At 37.1% G+C, this 19,874-nt stretch overlaps 3 protein-coding genes across 5 annotated transcripts; 2 read left to right on the forward strand and 1 right to left on the reverse strand.

Moving 5' to 3' along the window:
* Positions 1-412: 412 nt before the first annotated feature.
* On the reverse strand, positions 413-8,242 carry mettl8 (methyltransferase 8, methylcytidine). The gene is made up of 10 exons (XM_042495183.2): positions 8,103-8,242; positions 6,635-6,794; positions 6,278-6,369; positions 5,835-6,184; positions 5,485-5,534; positions 3,130-3,190; positions 1,594-1,733; positions 1,051-1,157; positions 839-904; positions 413-736 (listed from the first exon to the last, which is right to left on the reverse strand). Exons 2-10 carry the CDS (start codon positions 6,787-6,789, stop codon positions 582-584), a joined length of 1,176 nt encoding a protein of 391 aa, XP_042351117.2. The 5' UTR covers positions 6,790-6,794; positions 8,103-8,242; the 3' UTR covers positions 413-581.
* Positions 7,691-14,757, forward strand: dcaf17 (ddb1 and cul4 associated factor 17). Of its 3 annotated transcripts, none has more exons than XM_042495180.2 (15): positions 7,691-7,785; positions 8,166-8,324; positions 8,423-8,526; positions 9,762-9,852; positions 9,951-10,087; positions 10,178-10,256; positions 10,731-10,820; positions 10,910-11,017; positions 11,456-11,558; positions 11,709-11,851; positions 12,684-12,793; positions 12,958-13,042; positions 13,181-13,264; positions 14,189-14,344; positions 14,429-14,757. In XM_042495180.2, the coding sequence occupies exons 1-15, from the start codon at positions 7,783-7,785 to the stop codon at positions 14,534-14,536; spliced, it is 1,560 nt and encodes a 519-aa protein (XP_042351114.2). In that variant the 5' UTR covers positions 7,691-7,782; the 3' UTR covers positions 14,537-14,757. The 3 variants fall into 3 exon arrangements, with proteins under 3 accessions (XP_042351114.2, XP_042351116.2, XP_042351115.2); XM_042495181.2 differs by having other exon boundaries at positions 7,739-7,785; positions 8,177-8,324; XM_042495182.2 differs by lacking the exon at positions 10,910-11,017.
* A 920-nt stretch (positions 14,758-15,677) lies between these two features.
* cybrd1 (cytochrome b reductase 1) lies at positions 15,678-18,455 on the forward strand. Its single transcript, XM_042494915.2, has 4 exons — positions 15,678-15,978; positions 16,938-17,146; positions 17,507-17,661; positions 17,788-18,455. The coding sequence occupies exons 1-4, from the start codon at positions 15,789-15,791 to the stop codon at positions 18,065-18,067; spliced, it is 834 nt and encodes a 277-aa protein (XP_042350849.1). The 5' UTR covers positions 15,678-15,788; the 3' UTR covers positions 18,068-18,455.
* The last annotated feature ends 1,419 nt before the right edge of the window (positions 18,456-19,874 follow it).

Consider the following 19,874-nt stretch of genomic DNA (forward strand, 5'->3'; position numbering starts at 1 on the left):
CCCATTTGGGAGGAAAAGAATTCAAAAATATGAGATGCTAAATCAAGAATATATGCCATAATTTTGAACCGTTTAATAATTTAGTACGTCAGCATTTGACTCTTTGACATACTATCTCATAATTTTGACCAAGTCAGTAGTCTGACATCTCAGTTTTTACTTGTCATGAGTATTTCTATCAAGAAAAAACTGTCACATCATTATTCCCTTTTGTAATATGTAGTTTAACTTAAAGATAACAAGGTACCATTATTTTTATTCCAATCATTATCAGAGTTTTCTATATGTAAAGCCCAATGCATGTTCACTGTATTTCCCCTGTGAACCTAACAAAGCTCCCCCAATGTAGTCCTTATACTCGCCTCATGGATATTAATATAGTGATCTATACTACATAAAATAAGACAACAGCTTTGTTTGACAACATGTTTTAGAAGTTTATTGCATACAGGTTTGTTGTTGTACACACACTCTGTTGGCATAAATAAAAAGTTATTGAATGAACAGGTGGCGTTGTATAAAAATTCTAAATATATATAAGAAGGCACAGAGCTCCAATTTAGGCTATGCATGGTGTCGTTTTAATACGGTGAAGGTGGATATGATTTCCTGTACTTGCTCTGCATCCAGACCCGGTGCATTGCAACTTTCTTTCCTCTGTTTACTTGAAGTCGTCTGTCCTCAAGATTTTGAATTTCTTCCAGTCCAGCATTGGAAAATAAACCATGAACCTCATCTGTAAAAATATATATAACAACACAGTCAGTAACCGGGGCTGCTGCCAGGGTTTTTGAAATACTAAGGTCATTATTTTTCCCCAGAATAAACTAAGAAATACCTTTGGTAAAGAAGTACACACAGGTTCCATCCCCACGAGTGTAGAAATTCTCAGATAAGCACCTTCCTGATTATGAGACATAAAAAAATAGATTAAATTTTATTAAATTGTTAAAAAAAATAATTCACATCTAGAATGAGAACATACAATAAATTAGGTAAAGCAGATAAAATTGGCTGTATTCAGGTGTGTGGTACTATTTCAATGCTCACCCTTCTTAAACCTGAGTTGCGAAAAGTCGTATCTCCCATAATCACGGAAGAGAAATATTCCTCCCTGTTTCAAGTATGAAGATAGTCTGTTCACCACTCCTTGCACTCTGTAAATAAAATATCAGTCAATGGAAGAATAATGTTGTATGACAGGATTGCAGCTAATAGACAAAATAGTGGCTATATGGGAATGTATTTATTAACAAACAGCCAAATGGGTAAAAAATTACAAGCTAAGTTGCCATATTTTACATGTTCCGTGCTGTTGTACAAATGTAAGTGCATTTGGTAATAGCCTAAAAATAAAAATAGAAATGCTGCCATTTCCTAAATGTCCAGCAAAACCACTGTCAAGTTATTATGTTGTATTCAGTGACATAATATAGTTAGATTTATATTGTAGTTTGTAATGATAATCAGACGAAGCATGGGGAGAGTGTAGGTGGGTTGGGGGTGTTGAGGGAGTTGTGGAGGGGTCTACAGAGGAGTCTGGCAGGTGAGAAATGGTATCAGGCTCTCCTTTGTCTGTTAGTCTCCACCTACCGCTCCGGATGAATGGAGGAGAGCACGAAGACTGCCAGAATAACATCCAGGCTCTGAGGAGGGAAGGGAAAGGAGGCCATCTCCTCACAAATGTCATGGACAAAGGCATGACACACAGAGCCATCGTAGTCTGGATGCTCCTGTATGATGGAAATAAAGTAGGCTAGATCCCAAATTGTTTCATAGTCACACAAAGAAACTTGCAGCTACTTTGAGTGTTTGTATAGAAACTAAAGTATCAAAAACATTTAATACTATTTCCAAATTTCACACGCATTGAAATGACTGATTTCCCCTTCCTTGCTTGCCATCACTTCTCACTTTTTTAGATTGGGATAAAATGTAGCTGTACTGTATGGCAATGAAATCTGATATAAATAATCCAATAAATATACTGCAGAGGTGTGGCCTTGAGTCACATGACTTGGACTCTAATCAGACTCAAGTCAAAGAGATTTGCAACTTGACTTGGACTTTAACACCAATGACTCATGACTTTACTTGGTATTGAGCATTTCGATTAGATCATTCTTGATACCTTTCCCAAAGCCCAAAGATTAAAAAGTATGCGATTTTAAAAGTGCACCACAAATCGATTATTTTCCTGAATCATCTAACATTAACACTTACTAATCATTCAGATTGATCATTCCCAGCAAGTCGACCCTTAATTCCCAAGATCAACTTTGTTTGAACTAATTTAACAGCATCCAATCAAGCTGCAGGAGAGAACCATTGAGAACTTACATTACGTTACTAAATGCCAAAAAATTTGACTAAAATAGCATTTCATTTATGTATAAAAAATACACTGCAGTCAACAAGAAATTAAATTTAGTATGCAAAGCCTGCTGGTGGAAAATACAGGCGAAGATATAACTTCCAACAAACTCTATTGCATAATAGAGCAACAGACATTTAAAGCTGACTTGGAAAAATCATTTAATCTCAATCATGCAGTAAATCATGTTGCAAACCTTTTTTTCCTCATTAAATATTACAAGAAAAATCAACCAAGTTAGTTACTGGATAAAAAAAGATGTCTTTATCAAGGCAAGTTACAGAATATGACAATAAATGTATCCCCTTGTTTCAGGATAGAAACATATTAAAACAGATGAAGAAATTAAAGCCCTGTGCAAAATGCCTTCAACAAACTACCAGATTCTCTTTGCTGTTTCTTCACATAATAGGGTCAACTGGTTGATTTAGCTGTAGCTACTAGGCAGAGCTTTGAGTTAATCTGCAGAACTTTTAGCATTATAATAAATGAAATTAATAAATTACTTCATTACAAGTTAATGTAATCTGTCTAAATGTTTTATGACATGGTGGACTTAATCGTTTTTGACTGCAAAAACCCTGAACATTCAGTCCGCATGACCACAGGAAGTACTACTGCACTGGTAGTTTCACCTTAAATAGCTTTTGTTGGGTTTTTTTAAATATGTGATATTAGTATTGAGTTGAAGAAATGTACTAACCTCAAAGTTTATACTGTTTATGTTTATACCAAGAAATATTAGACGTGCTTACCTTGACCAGTTGAATGGCACATGTGGAGAAGTCACAGCAGTATAAAAATGCATCTGTTCCTCTGTGAAGCAGAACAGCCAATTTAACAACCTTTGACATATTACAAATAAAGTACAGCTGCAGCTTTCCCTTCACAAGGCTCTCATAATGATTATGCACCCAAGCCAAGCTTTTACATTTAATTTATTGCCAAACAAATAACTCCCTCACACTGTGTTGTACGCATACACTTGCAATGATAAGAAATTTATTGGGAACAACGTTGCTGTACAGAGACGGATAAATAACCTGATGAAGGTCTCTGTTCTGAAATGTTGTTCCCAATAAATTTTTAATTATTGCAGGCATAGAAGATAGTGGGCAGGAGTTCTTTGTTCGATCATAGTTTGCCCATGGTCTTCTCCTACACACCTTTCTACTGACAAGTTTTGCTTTTTAGCCTCTATTTGTTGCCCATTGCCAAAAATTGTGCGAATGCATTCTCTGCCTTTCTGGGAAAACAAATGGACAGGATATTGCAGAAACAGGAAGTGGAAGGTGTTAACAGGCCTCGCTGGCAATGTTAAATTAGAGTCCTTTCTTTATGCTAACTGGTGCAGCATCCATTCAGAACATACCTATTCAGATTTGGCAGATTGCTCGGCTTGTAGTACTGCTGCTTGAAACTTTCTTGAGAACCACTTGTATAAAAAATTTCACACTCAATACTGCACGTCTTTGGGTTTTGAGCAATACACCAAGTCCCCAAACAGCTATAGATTTATTATGATGTTTCAATATGAAAAATATTGAATTAAGTTGCTATTCTAACTTTGCATTGCCCATAACAGACACAAAAGGCCTCCTAAGGCCCCTAACGATGGATTCACTCCGATTAAATGGCTACTAGAGGGATTAACATTCATCTTTACTGTTTTGCAAATGGTTCCATTTGTTTTCTAGGCTTTACATTTTTTAATTAAGCACTAAACTCAGAAGCCAATTTGATTTATTATGAGCGATCAAGCTAAAAACACCACCATTCTAAAATTAGCTTTGAAGTTCATCAAATCAGGACATTATGAACCAAACTACTAAATCCTTAAATTCTTTACTGAAAAAAAAACAGTCAAGTTGCAACTACTCAGGGTCAGAAACACCAGTGAAATACACTAATGACAGGTATTGATCTCCAAAAAGGCATATAAGTCGCTTGCTTTAAAAAAGCAACTGCGGTTATAAATTAGTGCATTGATTCATTTAGTGGAGGTATTTTGCCTGTGGGAATGTTATTTTTGTGCATGCTCGACTCAGTCACCATCGTGGTTATAAAGTAGTGCATGGATTAATTAATGGGAGTATTTTGAATGCTCCAAATTGTACCAAATTTTACATCCCACATCTTTGGGTACTGAACAATACACCCACCAAGTACGTTCCAGATCGGATGAGTGTTTCTCAAGATATGCAAAAGACACGCAGACCATAAAACACTCCTTGCTTTACAGTTAGTTAGATATAGGGAAAATATTAAAACGTTGCATAGAAACTCCCACTGAATACAACTTCTCACCACCGCTGCTGGTGGATCGAATACCTCCTCTTTTCCTTCCACACAACCGTCTTTACCCAGACTCTGATTTTAGTGCTGATATCTCATCAGCTATCCAAATAAATTACGCAATTTCAGAGCCACCTTCCAGGAATCTAAAGAAGTCTACAGAAGCGCAAAAGGGCCTTTTTCGTAGAGGACATTTTGACATGTCACAGCAGAAAAAGACAATGTGCAAAAAGGGTCAGGGTCCTGCTATTGTGCATGCTGGCTCACTTTCACACTGTCATGGCTTAATGGGACACTTGATTAGAACAGTGCCATTGTTAATGTTATCAGTATTGCCTGTGCCTTTCCTGCCATGATGAGTCAAGGTGTCTGCTGAAAAAATGTCCCATTTTTTGTACTTTGTAATGACATGCCCATTAAACCCCATCAGCTTTGACAAGTTTTTTACATTTGTTGCAGCTTGCATTTCAAATTCAGTATTTCAATTTTTTTAACTGACCCATCAAAACTGCACAAGCAATATGCAATTGTTTAAATCCTGCTCCTGTACATATAACAGTAATAATATGCTATAACATATCATTTATGATGAGCCACAATTGTGTGTTAATTGAGGATATATAGCTGGATATTCTCATATAAGTATTATAAAAAAATAAATGATTAATGAGACAGTATTTTACTGGCCATTATTTTGTGAATTTTAAATGTTCTGCTTCTGTAAACATATAATCCACTGAAAACTGACATGATCCACATTAATGACACTGAAATACTTAAGTGGAAAATATGAAATGATCTCAAATATTACTCACTTTATGGATTCAACAATGGGAAATACACTGTTACCCACGCCGCACCCAACCTGTAAAGACAAAAAAAAATGTGTTGATGTTTGTTGAATGAAACATGCCAGTACAAATTAATTGTAAGTAATAAACAATGAGTCTTATTTTCCTGTGATTACAAGCTAATGTAAACACAGTAATGGATATTCTATTCATTTTTTGCAAATAGATGCCCCTAAATCCTTCACACTGGACTTTTAATGCTTTAAGCATAGCAACTTATAGCCTAATAATATCATGATTGTGTAATGGTCCACATGCAACAGTCTATATTAGAACAATCCAAATAAAAATCAATAAATGTGAGTTTTGAAAACCTCCAAGATCCTGAAAGATGCATGCTGGCCGGGGAAAGCAGTACTCTGTGCAGCAGCTTCATTTTTCCCTGCTGCTCCTTGACAGGACTCCTGCTGACTGGGGGTGTCTGTATTCCTGTGATGGTGTGTGGGGTCTTCGTGTTGCTGCTGTGTGTTCTCTGTGTCTGTGCTGGATCCGGCAGGTTGTGGGTATGACACCTGTAGACACCTGTTTGTGGCTTGACTTTGTGCACCTGAAGGAAGCAGTTCTGGGAACTCTAAAAACAACCACTTTCGATCTTTAAAGAACTTATCCTGGTGCATCTCGTAAAACTTGTCCCAGTATTGGCAAGCTTCTGTGTCAAATTTACCTGTGTTGAAGAGATTTATCAGGAAGAATTTTTACTTGCCTAGTAAAACAAATCTAACTTGAAAAAATATTTTTGCAAGACAAATGTTCTTGCCTTGTTCTTCTAAAGGAATTTGTATAGAGGAATTTTCTTCTGCCCTCTGCCGTGCGTTTTCTTTGTCCTCTTCTGTCCATTGCACGTGATCCCTAAAAAATAAAAAATTGCAAAAGCAATTGTTGGTACATCTGTTCAACTAAAGTCACTCACAAACTTTATCGGATTAGAGAAAATATAAAATATTCTAACACATAGATCCATTGTTGTGTTTTGAAGTTGATCAAAACTGTCTTAAATATAACCCTAAATTTCAGCTCAGCGTTGTGAACAGCAGGCACACCTACAATGTAATCTATATAAAAGGCATATGAAAAAGGGTGACAAATTAAAGGTTTACTCCAGAACATCACTGACCACATGTTGTGCTTAAACATGTCATCAGGATTGGTCAGAATCCTTGAACCCAGTGGAGCTGAAGGTCTTCCTCCTGTGCTCTTTAGTCTTCTTGAGGACCATCTGCTGAAAACTTTAGCCAGTTTGGCTGCAGAGAAGCTTCGCAGTCTATGCATTTACTCTGTAAAAATGCACAAGAGTTACAACATGAGAGGTGAAGCTATTTATTGCAAACAAATGATTGTTCTACACAAGGCTGTAATGTCTGTCCCTACCAGAAAAAAAAATTAAATTTGAAAACTAATTGCTGCTATCAATTGCATCAGGAGAAATCTATTGTGAAGTGTACGGACGACACCACAATCATCGGCCGTATTACAAACAACGATGACAGTTACTACGGGGAGGAAGTCACACAGAGAACAACCTACTGTTAAATGTCATTAATACCAGGGAGCATATTGTTGATTTTTAGAATTTTTTTCATTTTTAAATCTTCTACCTTTTTAATTTATGTTTTACCTCTTTTATTTCCTTTTTTGTGGATTTGTTGCTTTTATATTTTCTGTTGTTGTTGGTTTTGGTCTGTTCATTGTATTATTTTATATTGACATTATGCGTCCTTTATTTCTTATTATTTGTCCTCTACTTTTAATTTTATTCTAACTCTACCCTAGTTTCTTCTCACTTGTGTCCAAAAGGGCTGTTTGTCTTTCTGTTGTTGTATCGCTGTCTGTATATCCCATTTTTGCTTTGCTTTGTTAGTTACATTCTGTTTTAAATGGTGCTATATAAATAATAATAATAATAATAATAATAATAATAATAATAATAATAATACATATAATAATTATTATTATTATCAAGGACTATATCTTCTGACTTATTTTTAGTTTCTTATGCAAGCTCCATACATGAGTAAGTAAACTACTTTTTTTACAAGAAAAAATAATTAATGGGAGCTAACCAATACAGTCAAACAATGTAAAGTAAGATTATTTTTCCCGACCTTAAGGCTAAATAAAACTATTTGTTATGCTTCCTGGTCAACATGCCAACTGTCGGGAGGGCGCTAATGTTTAAAAATGGAAGCCGCGTGCCATAATTCCTTTAGTAGAAGAAGAATCTTGTGAAAACTACAAACATGGAGCAGCACACGGACAGCTAGCATGGTAACTTGACTTCCCTATAATACATCCATGCTTTTTTACCGCTGGTATCCCTTCAGCGTTTTGCTTCTGTACGACTATCACGTTCAGCTAACATAAGGTCATATTAAACGAACAAACGGCGTTTGAACGAAGGAGCTAAACGAGATATCGATGATTTAGTTCACCGGTGCTAACTTTTGTTAGCGTTAGCTGTCAACTAAAAACCGGCTAACGTTAAATCCAGTGAGGAGGTTCAGTGGTCTTCTTGATACCATGGAGCTGAGTGAGGGGCTCCAACGTTATCGCTACCTCGGACTGTAAAACCACGCAGCCCTTACCTGACTCTGACTGAGCTCTCGAGGTCAGCTCTGGTTGTTGTCTCCTGACATGCTACCACACAGTCCCGCTGTAGGAACAAGAGCCACCTGCTGATGGCGCCGCACCGGAGAAAGGGAGCCGGTAACAGCACCGCGCTGCTGGTCCGGAGGAGCACAGGCATCAGGGAGGCTGGGACTCTGATCAGACACAACATGAAGGTCTTGAGAGGTATCATGCTACAGGTACTGGAAAAAAAATAGGCTATTAGGTATTCGTTTTTAGCTAACTACTTCAAATAAATGTTTTAGTCACTTATATCTTCTTTACTGTTATGTTGCAGGACAACAGGGGTTTCATTAAAGCATGGAGCAAGACCTCAAAATCCACAATAACTTACGAGAATGGTAAAATCTACTTTGAAAATTACCAGAACTGCTACAGCTGGTGAGTGAAGATAATTTCTATGAGTTATTTTCAGACTTCAACACACATATAGCACTGAATAACACAGATAAGTTACAGATGGTTTTTTGTTTGCTTGTTTGTTTTGAAAAGGCATAATTCAGTTATCCACGTGGAGAAGTTGCGATTCAATAACTGAAAATGGGAAAAATCATGGGGTCCCTTCTTGTAACACTTGGACTGAACCCACCTTTATGGATATATAGCTCACGACTTTCCTTTCTGTATTTTGATCATGTATTTATTTTGTCTACACCACCCCTGGTTAGTGTGCACAGTAGCTTCTGGTATAAGCTTGTGTCCTTTGGACACATGGTTATGATGGACTGCGTAGTTAACGGTAACTTCTCCTGGATGTGTGTGTATGTCTGGGTCTGTGTGTGAGTGTGTGTGATTTTTTTTTCAAGTTTTCTGTCTTGATTTATATGTGGTTTATGTCATCATAGCTTGTCAATAGAAATGATAATAAAATGCCATACAAAAGTCACATAATATGTAAGTAAAGTAATATATCTCTGAAGAAATCCAAATCTGAGAAGCGACTGACAGCACTGAGACATGGATTATTTACTCACAAACATAAAGCAATAATTCCTCACAAGGATTTAATCTGAGACCTCGCAACTCATGAAAATCATGAAAATAGGGTTGCAACAGTATGATAATTTCACACATAAAGGAGAGGGACATACAACTTTAAATGGTTGTGGGCTATTTTGTATTTATTTTAAATACCCCCTAACAGGGTTTAACAGAAATCATCACCTGATCTTCAAATTTCCGACATTCATTGAACACAATGAGCATGACAAAAGCAAACATAATCAAAATGACATTATTTTCCACATCTTGTTTAAAATGGTATGGCTATTTAAGGTCATGTGTTTTTCCCGTCACTCAGGGAGACTCAAGTAAAAATATTTGTGGCCTCAGGGAGTGGCAAACTTAAAATTAAAAAAAGAAGTCACACCCTAGCCACCTCCCTCCTCTGATTAATAAAGTACAATCCCCTCATGGCAGGCCTTGTCACTCTTCATGTATAACTTGCCAGATAATTTTTTTACCCAGTTCATTAAGGTCATCAAACAAATTAAAATTGTATGTTGTCATGTTTATGTACACAGCATTCACATTTAAAAATGTAAGGAAGACTGACAGCTGACAACAGAATAAATGGTTTAAGCTCTGACATTAGTGATTACATTTTCTGGTTTCAGTGTTCATTCAGCACCTCAAGCTCTATACAAACTGCCAAAGAGGTCTAAATTGGAGAAATTTGAAGATGCCTTGCTGTGTCAAAGCCCGCTGGTAAGTGAATACACCTTTTTCTTTGTTTTATTACTTAATTTTCAATGACCAGATTTTAAAAAACCATATTCTGACTGTTTAATGTGTCTTATTTACAGGACAGAACATTAGCCTCCCCCTCGGATCATAAACCCAGCCTCTTGGCTTTGACAGCCAATAACTGGCTCTATCGTCTTTCAGCCGAAACGGGAGAAGAGCTGCAGAAAGTTTACCTCTCTTCAAACCACAAGTTCAGGTATCTTCAACGCTCTGAGCTCTCTCAGTTTTGGTTTATTTAAAAACATTTTAACGTTATTCTGTTGTTTTTTTTTGTTTTTTTTGGTAGATATCTTGGCTGGGATGTTTCTCAAGAGATGTTTTACGTCAAATCTGTTCAAAACAAAGAAACGTCTTTAGAACGACAGGTGAGTTTCTTTTGTTAGTTGTAGTGCCCTGCTAAAGAGTGACGGGTCAAATTATTAAGGGTGGTAAAGTATAGAATCTTGTTGTGCATTTTGATAGTTGCATTATATCAGTTTAGGAAAATGGACATAAAATCATATTGGTTTTGGAATTTGGGTATCACCAGTCAAGGGCTGCAACAAAAAAGAAAGCTCAAGGTAATGTATTTGAAATGCTAATTTCGTCCAAAAAACCAAAATATTCAATTTACCATGATCAGGAAATCATAGAAAAACAATGAATCCTTACATTTGAGAAGCTGAAACTAGTGAAACTTCTGCACTTTGTTCAATCAATCCCTCTACTGGTTTCTAATTCAGTTTTTTTTGTGGATTTTATCAATTGTCTAATCAATTATTTAATGCCCGTCCAAGGAAGAGATCTTTGTTGTGGAAAAGAAATGAACTTTTTTTTTTTCTTTTTCTTTAAATTCTCAGGCAGGTATCACTCGGGATACAGTCATGCACCTGGCCATCTTTCATGTTTTTCCCTTACAAATTGTGGGCATTTTGGAGATCAGCAAAAAAGTAAGCAGATTTGTTTTGTATGGTGTTTTCATCAGATGTGCCTGCGGGAGTAATGCATCATCGACAAAATTTAACTCTTATCTTTTCAGGTGTTTGGAAATGGCGTTACTGACGTTGTTTTGTCTCAAGGTGTCCTTGTGGTGTCTTATAGCAACAAGTCAGTGAAGCTGTACAGCTTTGAGCGCATCATCCAAAGTGTATGTCTTTTTGTTTTATTTTTATCCTGAAAGAGTTTCCAGCACACTGTTGAGCAGGCCTAATACATACAAAATTCTTACCATGTTTGAAGCTTTTATGGAAGTTGAATGAAGCTTCGAATGTCTGTCAGCATATTTTGACGTCATGGACTTCACAGTGCTCAAAGCTATTGGAAATGTTAAGATTGCACGAGGTGGAAACAATCCTACACAGCCACAACTGGGATCTAATTTTACAAATCAAATTAGTGTAGCTTAATCCTCATCTGCAAATGTGCAGAAACATTTTGATTTAGAATTTGAATGTCAACATTATGAATTAACCTTTGAATTATTTGGTATCACCCTAAATATTCACGTATTAAATGTTTTACTGTCCTTCTCGCTCATCTTGCTGCTTACAGCTCTGCGTATCTAATAAATATTTTCTGTTTACAGTACTTGACCGAGAAGTTAACACTTGGAAAGCGGAGTTCACTCCTTGAAGGCAAAACAGTGGGGGATGCTCCGTTTGGTATCCCAGTAAACATTCAGATCACAGGTGAGCCCTTTATGAAGGCAGACAGATGGCATCTTTGTGTTAAAGATTTAGTGGAGAGCTACATGGCCACTGTGAGCAGGGATGTTTTTCATCACAAAGTAAACGTGATAGTTTTTTTTTTGTTTGTTTTTTGTTTGTTTTATTTCACAGATTATCCTCCAGTGCTTTTTGAGGTATCATGCGCAAATAACTGTGTCCAGATTGGAGGCTACCCGTGGCACTACATCTACACACCGCCGCATAAAAAAGACAAGGGCACTCATCACATCTGCTCACTCATGGACAGCACAATGGTGAGTTTAAAGAATCCGTTTAACAGGGCACCATCACTTGATGTTTTCTTGATGTTTTCATAACAATTGGGGAATCTGAGTACAAAATGTAGCATATCCTCGGCTATGATGGATAAATATCCCCAATCTTTGTCTGTGATAGACCACCAAATTGGTCAGAGCTTATTCGAAGTGTCAGGGTAAGAAGGGCCACAGATGTTTGTGACAGTCTTTGTTTCTAGCTGCTGGGCAGAGCAGGATAGCAAAAACCTGTAATCACTATTCGAACCCCATGAAGTGGTCTACTTTGGTGCAGATCCCTTCTGCACATGTATTACAAGTTTTTCTGCATTGTTCCAGATTTAGTGCTTTTGATGACACTGTTAGTTCTTACCAGAGACAATTTTCAGCAACTAAGGCTGCAAAATAAATTGTGTTGAGAAACCTAAAATCACCTTTAAGCTGCCACAGTTACAGATAAAGGAGAAATACATTTGCGGTATTATTTTAAAATGTACCAGAAGCAGTGCTTTTAACAACCGCTATTAATGTCTGCAGTGGTTAAGTGGTTAAACAATAGTTTGGGTGGAGTACCATTTGAATAGGCCTTGCCTTTCCCACAATAGTGCATAAACAGATTTTTGATGATTCACAGACTCTAAAGTCCAAAAATCCAGTTGCACATCACAAAACAAACTTGTCAGTAGATTACCTCCTGGATGCAAATCCTCCTGTGTAACAGTATATATTGTACAATATTGTATATATGCTGATAGTTAGTTAGTTATGTGTTCATTTCATTTTCAATTGCAGTTTTCTTGAGACGTGACGCTTTTTCATTTCATGATATTAGGCAGTAAATGGAATACAAAACATGAACTGCTGCTCTTTAGAGAGTGATGGGATCTTCTTCCACCCTGACGATTCAGGAAGAATCATTCATGTTGGACCTGCCAACATTAAGTGAGTACCGCAGTCAACTTTTACTTAACAGAGTTAATGTACGTGTGTAAATGTATTATGATAAAGGAATCTTGAAGAATTCCTATCACTCAGCTGCAATGTCAGTGTATGCTAAACTGTGCTCGTTACCTTGTTACCTTATACTGGACTTTTTTTCCACGAAGTATCCTGAAAATCCTTCAAATGACCAGTGGTTTGCAGTCAAAGGTAGTTGAGGATTTCTCTATGAAAACCCATCGAAACAACAATGTAAGTTTAAATCTTTAATCTGTGCAGACTTAAGCTGACGTGATGATGATTCAGCCTCATGTTTGTGTCACATGTGCACTATGACACTAGTCAGTTAGTGTTGGTGTGGTTAAAGTTTCTGCTTTCCCTCGACTGCAGCCTACCTCACAGGTGACTGTCACGTCTTCGGGCCGCACAGTGAAGAGAAGATTTCATCAGCTGGATGACGACCCAGATCAAGAGGTACCAAAGTAGTAACGCTTGAATTATTTATCAAGTGTCTCTGCAAAGAAAAAAAGAGCTGTTTTTATCTAAAGAAGACAGAACAGTACAGTACAACTAAATATTATAGTTAAATATGGTGTACATAAAATACATATACTGTACACTCTTTTTGGAAGCCAGGAAGCAAATCCAGTCTCAAATATTTTTTTGCTGCTAACTGTCTTTATATTCTATGTTTTTTTGTTATTGTCATCAATTTTCATTAAAACACCAAAACCAACAATTAATTGATCCTATTAACAAGTATGAGTCTTTATATGGGATTTGTATAGAGTCGCCAGCCCTCTACTTTATTCAAACAAATAATTTCCCCAAAATCTATGAATTAAGTCTAAGGTATAACAGCAACACAACATCAGATGTGCCAAAACCACAACTTGATAGAAGGCAAAAACACTTAAGAATAAAGGATAAGCAGGTTACACTACGACTAATTCTGGAGTTTATAAAAAGCTTTCGGAGCACCTAGGTTTTTTATCACCTTCCAGTTGGAAACACATAAATATAGCATCTCCATCATTTTCAAGTCCTCAGGCCACAGAACGAGTTTCTACGGTAATCCTCGCTTTGAGTTTGATCAAGATCAGACCAGCAGTGACTGATACACCACCAGAGATGCAGACTACCACAGTTATAGTCAAATAATACTGGTTCAAAATGAAAGGGTCAGACATCATTGTTGGGTTTCAAAGATCAGCATTTTCTTCATCAGACCTCTGAAGGAGTGCTTGCAAATATACGTTATTCACAGTTAAGACAGTTTAGGATTACAGTTTGATTTCTTCCATAAATTTTACTGTGCCTGTTGTTTAAAGAGACCGTAAGTAGCAGGATAGGAGGCTTATGTACATATTGAGAAAAATGGACCTTTGGATTTTACAGACTTTCCGTATGGTGGAATATGAGGATGAGCTGGACCTTCTGGCAGTGGTGGTAACTAATGGTGAGGAGGGAGAAGGCAGAGCCCAAATCCGACTGCATGACAACCAGAGCGGGCAGTTACTGCGGACAGTTGATCTGGTTGAACCTTGGGACGAGGTGGGTGACCTGAGATAACATGACGTTAAGATGAAGTGTGTGTTTGCATCTTTGATTCATTTGTTTTCTTATGTTTTGTCTCAGACTTACCGACATGAGCTGTTCTTCGACAAAGACACAATTGTTCATATTGAACAGAAAAACACTAATTTCTGCTGCCATGTTTACAAACTCCAGGCTGACAGAAAATAAGTAGTGTTTCCTTTTTAAGATTTTGTGAATATTTGTTTACAAATTGTATTGTACAAGTTTTCTGCAACACTCAGAATGATGTTTTTCAGATCTGGATTACTTTTTAATTATTACTTTTGTGTTAATTACATTTAATAAACATTTTTGGTGATTTAATTCACATTTAAGTCACATTTTTCTAAGACTTTTTCACTTAAATTAAAATTGTATTTTCAAAGTTACTCTGGATTTCTGCCTCCTTCTGTGTTTCCATTATGCCCATCTGGACTGTGAAGGCTCATGCACACCTTGAATTTCTTGTAGACTGTTGTGTTTGAGAAAATGTCCAAATGAAAGAGAAGAGAGAATTCCCGCACAAGGTCCTTTTCCTTGCAATAAACTTAATCATAGAAATAAGACGTTTCAATCCTTAGTCCTTCATTAGTAAAGTAGAGTGCTTTGAATTTCTAAAATAATGTTTGTTGCAACTAAAAGGTCAGTGTGCAGGAATAATCTCTTCTCTCTAAATCATGTCCATTCAAATATTAAGATATTCAAAGTTGCTGCCATGTATCATATGCGTGATCAGAATTGTGCATTTTTGGCTTTCACAACCCACTGTTTTAATGTTAGTGTAGCCCATAAATAAGGTGGCACGAACTGACTATTCAATCTAAGTTACGAGTTTTATATTAAGCTACAGATGGACCCAAATGTAGGGCCCTTGGTAAACATTTTTCCCATTTTTCTCCCCACTGCAACACCTGAGAACAGGAGCCCTCTTTTCCAAGTGTGCTGAGTTGTTATCACAGCAAAATAAATAAAAAAACAACAAGCAGAAAGTTAAAAAAAATACAGTAATGATGGGCAAAAACACTAATTAAAGAAGCTTAAGTTATCCAGTAACGAAAGAAAACTGACAGTGCATAGTTGTAAAAACATAACTTCTAAGTATTACTCCACTCAGTGCGTCAGTCATGAGCACTGTCGTAAGAACATGCAGCCAACACCTGACAATAATCATCAGGAAATATGTTTGTCAGACAACATACAACGCAAAATAACGACTTTTCATTGTATTTATCAGGTCCCAAAATCTTCTGTAACCACATGTTACAAAACGTGTTTCCTCCAAACATATGCGCCGCCGTGGATCATGTGACCGAGGTCCCTCCTCGCCACTTGAAGTTGTTGTAGTTGTGAAAACAGCTGTTCCGGTCAAGTCTCTCCGTGCTGCTGCTGCTGCTGCTTCTCAACAGACCGACTGACTGCGATGGAGAAGTCGATCCAGGTCCTGGTCGCTCTGTGTGCCGCCGCCGCCGCCGTCGGTGTTGTCGCCATAATATTCGTGCTAAGATGGGTTCTCCATTATAAAGAAGGTTTAGCCTGGGATGGAGGACTGGCTGAATTCAACTGGCATCCGGTCTTAATTGTCATCGGGTTTATTATCTTGCAGGGAACAGGTGAGAGGAGTCTATCTTTTTAAGAGGATAAACAGGATGTGGGTGTTTTTTTTGAAAATATATGTAAACAACTGAAAGAAACTACAGCTAAAGGCCAAGTTACACAAGGCTCTTTTTTTCAAGGATCTCAGGGGGGAGGTGACTTCTGATAAGTGCGCAATTATAAAAGATTCCAACAACCAAACCTCCAGTGAAAATTTGGGCATTTAGAAGTGCTGACTTTCAGCTGACTTCAGCTCACAAATACGGACATACGATGTAAAGTGAATAATTTCTGAGTTATAATAAGGCTTATCAACATATTGCAAATTGTTGTCAGGAATGAATGAATAAATGAACACGTGGCGTGTAGTCTTTGCCAAAAATTGATAAAATGACTGAAGTAGAGTTTCTTTTAAGTTGTTGCCATCACTAATCCTACACCTGTCATTTATTCAACTTTAAAGGGGAATTGCACCCATTTTCAGAATTCATATATGTTATTCACACACACCTGTCCTGCCGGCTGCCCTGTTTTTACAGACACTATTTCAGCCTTTTTACTACCTCCATGGCAGCTGAAAGGGAGGACTACTCTGTTCCCCTTTTCCATGATTGTACCTTATACAGAGAATGGTGAGGCAGCGTAACGGTGCGATATTCACTTCTACATCAGGCAGTGTATAAGTGGCTATTGTCTAAGGAGCTGCTCCAGACGTTTTACCTCATGACATTGCAAGTTTGAGACTTTCTACTCTGGTTTCTGGCTTTGACAGAGAATAACTTGTGCTCTCAATTATGGATTGAATTTAGGCCATAGAAATAATATGTTGGAATTCTTCATTTAGTTGGTGTTCCCCTTTATTAAGCATGTGTGCATTTTTGCCTATATGAAAACCATTTTTAATATTCACAAAAAAAAATGCATCATAGTTCCAGTATGAATTGTTTGAATGACTCTCAGTTACCTTGTCTTGTAGCCATCATTGTCTACAGGCTCCCATGGACCTGGAAGTGCAGCAAACTGATCATGAAGTTCATCCACGCAGGCTTGAATTTACTAGCCTTCACTCTTGTAGTCATATCTCTGGTGGCAGTTTTTGACTTCCACAATGCTGCCAAAATCCCCAACATGTACAGTTTGCACAGCTGGCTGGGCCTGATAGCAGTCATACTGTACTGTCTACAGGTAAATAAACTCTATTCTTTTTAAACAATGTAAAGCAATGGATAGTAAACAAAGGCCACTGTTTTTGGTTTTGCAGTACTAATATTGTTCTAATACTAATATTGCTATTAGAAATAACAAGTTTGACACTTTGCACCTAAATGACCGTTGTTGTTGCATGATTAATACCTTTATGATATTTACTAATCTTTCATGGAACTATGGTCTGGTTAAAAACAATACATATAGAGCAGGGAGTATGTCTTACGCAATGAAAAACAACTTCTGGTGTTTTCTAAAAATGCCAAGTCATAGTGAATAACAGTCTCATTTAGTACAGTATCTGATGAAGTGGATGTCTTTTTCTCCTTCAACGAGCAGCTTGTTCTTGGAGTTGGCATGTACTTGATACCAATTACACCTGCATCCTGGAGAGCAGCATTTATGCCTGTCCACGTCTACAGTGGTCTTTTAATCTTTACCAGCGTGATAGCTGTGGCACTCATGGGCATCACTGAGAAACTCATTTTTGGACTGTAAGTATTTAAAAAAAAAAACAAAAGCTCTTAATAGTTTGCAAAAAGTCTACAAACCAGATGAGCAATGTTAATGTGCTGCTGAAGAGTGAGCATACCTTAATGTTTTTGTTATTCTTCATTAAGGAGCAACCCAAAGTACAAGGACTCTCCCCCAGAGGCCATTTTCGTGAATGTCCTGGGACTCCTCCTTGTGGTTTTTGGAGCTCTTATCCTTTGGATTGCCACTAGAACATCTTGGAAACGCCCCAGCGACCAGATCCCACATATTCTGCATACCAACGGGGGAGGTGAGGACAGCAGCAAAGTCGGTCCAACTATGTCTCAGCTGTCTGTTGGAGCTGATGCTGAGCCCTGTTGGGACGTCAGGAGGAGGAGCAACAAATTAGATGAGCAGGATAACTGATTACAAAATAACCGGCTCAGGCGGATACTGTCTTCAGTGTTGAATGTATGTACACCAAGTTTACACTGGTCAGAAAAAGTCAAGAGGAGGGAATCTATTTTTGCTGGTCTTTTAAAACATAGCTTTCGCTCTTGCACCTTATAGTATATAGTATAGTATTTTGTTAGTATTTTGCTGTTTCTCAAACATGTATTGTTGTAAGAGCAAGTAAATAATGGTGAGCTTTATAACAAGATTTAGATGCAGTAGCAACAAACTTTATTGACATACACTGTACAAGTTATGACAAAGTTTTTTATTCTGAATTCTTTGTATTCTGATATCTGGGTTTTTTTGAATATGATTCAGTACCTTTCTACATTTTACAATAAATATTTGCAACTTCTAAGATCACGCAGTTCTTAAATATTTAGAAATATATGCACAGAGGTGAGGAATAATATTCTTGCCATTAAACACTATCAGTAAGTATTATAAGCATCAGTTTGTGGTTGTTGTTGTTGTTGTTGTTGTTGTTGTTGTTACTACATTAACCATTAAGAGTTCTGGTTTCATGTCACTGTTTTATATGAATGCCTTTCAAAGATAGTATCAGAATCAGATATATTTTATCGATCTCCGTGGGGAAATTGTGATTTGTTACAGTTGCTCTGATTTATAGCAGAATTATGAGAAAGTAGTAATAAGCAGTATGAAAATAAGAAGTCTGTGAAATATAAAAAGAAAAATGTTTAACACTAGTATGCAAAATACTAAGAATATAAAATATGTATAATATGCTAAGTATGTAAAGTGTGTAACAAATGTGGAAATGTGTGTGTTATACTACATTACAATATGTAGTATGCAAAGTTTCAATATTGGAACTTTCATTCACAATATGAACCACCAAAATTAACGACTAAACCCAAATACTCATCTTCACAATACTGAGGAAGCCTGTTTGAGTTTCAAGTTCTCCGTCAGGCATGTCCAAAGTTCGGCCGGGGGGGGGGCAGTCGAGGCCCTCTAACTGTTTTTACACAGCTCTCAGCTCGTTGTTCAAAATATATGTGGACCCACACATTACTGGTTAACGAAGCCAGATCAGTTTGCATTTTTCTAGTTCACCTCACGATGGCAGGACTATCAAGCAATTCGTACACAAGCTCAGAACTACACAGGCGGGACTATGTGTATTTTCAGACACAGACAAAAAAACAAGCAAAGAAATGGTAACTTAACAGCAGACATTTCCTGCTAGCTAGCGGACATGGCCACAGAAAAGTTGGGTATCACAATTTTATGTTTTGTGATAGTGTTTTTGAGAATCATCACAGTATGGATTTTTAATCAATAGTGTACATGTTCGGTTTAACGCCCTGACTGCTAGAAAGCAGTGCTGTAATCTGTCTCCAGTCATATGACTCTACTATTTCAACCTAATAACGTTTTCCTAATCTATTACAGGGGTTGTGATAAATATAGATCCTTGTGTTCTGACTACATTAACAAAGGAACGTTTTTATACTCAAATTTTATGCATATGGTGGAGTGGTCTATCTGACAGTTTTCCTTAAAATTAGATTTAAATCATAACACAATATTTTGCCTTGCTTACAGTATTGCAATATTTCACAATATGTTGAATCATAACTTGTGCCGTGGTATGTGTTGAATCGCCAGATTCTTGCCAGCAAGTTTCTTCATTTATTTGTTTGTTTGTTTTTTTCAATAACCCACATGATGCAAGAAGCAATTGGCCCCCAGATGTTTTCACATTATCTTATCCGGCCCCCATCCAAAAAGGTCTGAACGCTCCTGCTCT

Source organism: Plectropomus leopardus, chromosome 10 (assembly GCF_026936395.1).
Source record: "Plectropomus leopardus strain MGB_pleo_1.0 chromosome 10, ASM2693639v1, whole genome shotgun sequence".
In the NCBI taxonomy this organism is placed as follows: domain Eukaryota; kingdom Metazoa; phylum Chordata; class Actinopteri; order Perciformes; family Serranidae; genus Plectropomus; species Plectropomus leopardus.

Excerpts from the sequence above, each read along its gene's own strand:
- mettl8 (XM_042495183.2), bottom strand. The coding sequence starts at position 6,789 with ATGCATAGACTGCGAAGCTTCTCTGCAGCCAAACTGGCTAAAGTTTTC. Across the intron at positions 6,185-6,277 it reads AATTCCTTTAGAAGAACAAG|GTAAATTTGACACAGAAGCT; the intron begins GCAAGAACATTT and ends TCTTCAACACAG. Across the intron at positions 5,535-5,834 it reads CATCTTTCAGGATCTTGGAG|GTTGGGTGCGGCGTGGGTAA; the intron begins GTTTTCAAAACT and ends TTGTCTTTACAG.
- dcaf17 (XM_042495180.2), top strand. Across the intron at positions 9,853-9,950 it reads TGCTGTGTCAAAGCCCGCTG|GACAGAACATTAGCCTCCCC; the intron begins GTAAGTGAATAC and ends TCTTATTTACAG. Across the intron at positions 11,852-12,683 it reads CACTCATGGACAGCACAATG|GCAGTAAATGGAATACAAAA; the intron begins GTGAGTTTAAAG and ends TCATGATATTAG.
- cybrd1 (XM_042494915.2), top strand. The coding sequence starts at position 15,789 with ATGGAGAAGTCGATCCAGGTCCTGGTCGCTCTGTGTGCCGCCGCCGCC. Across the intron at positions 15,979-16,937 it reads TATTATCTTGCAGGGAACAG|CCATCATTGTCTACAGGCTC; the intron begins GTGAGAGGAGTC and ends CTTGTCTTGTAG. Across the intron at positions 17,662-17,787 it reads GAGAAACTCATTTTTGGACT|GAGCAACCCAAAGTACAAGG; the intron begins GTAAGTATTTAA and ends TTCTTCATTAAG.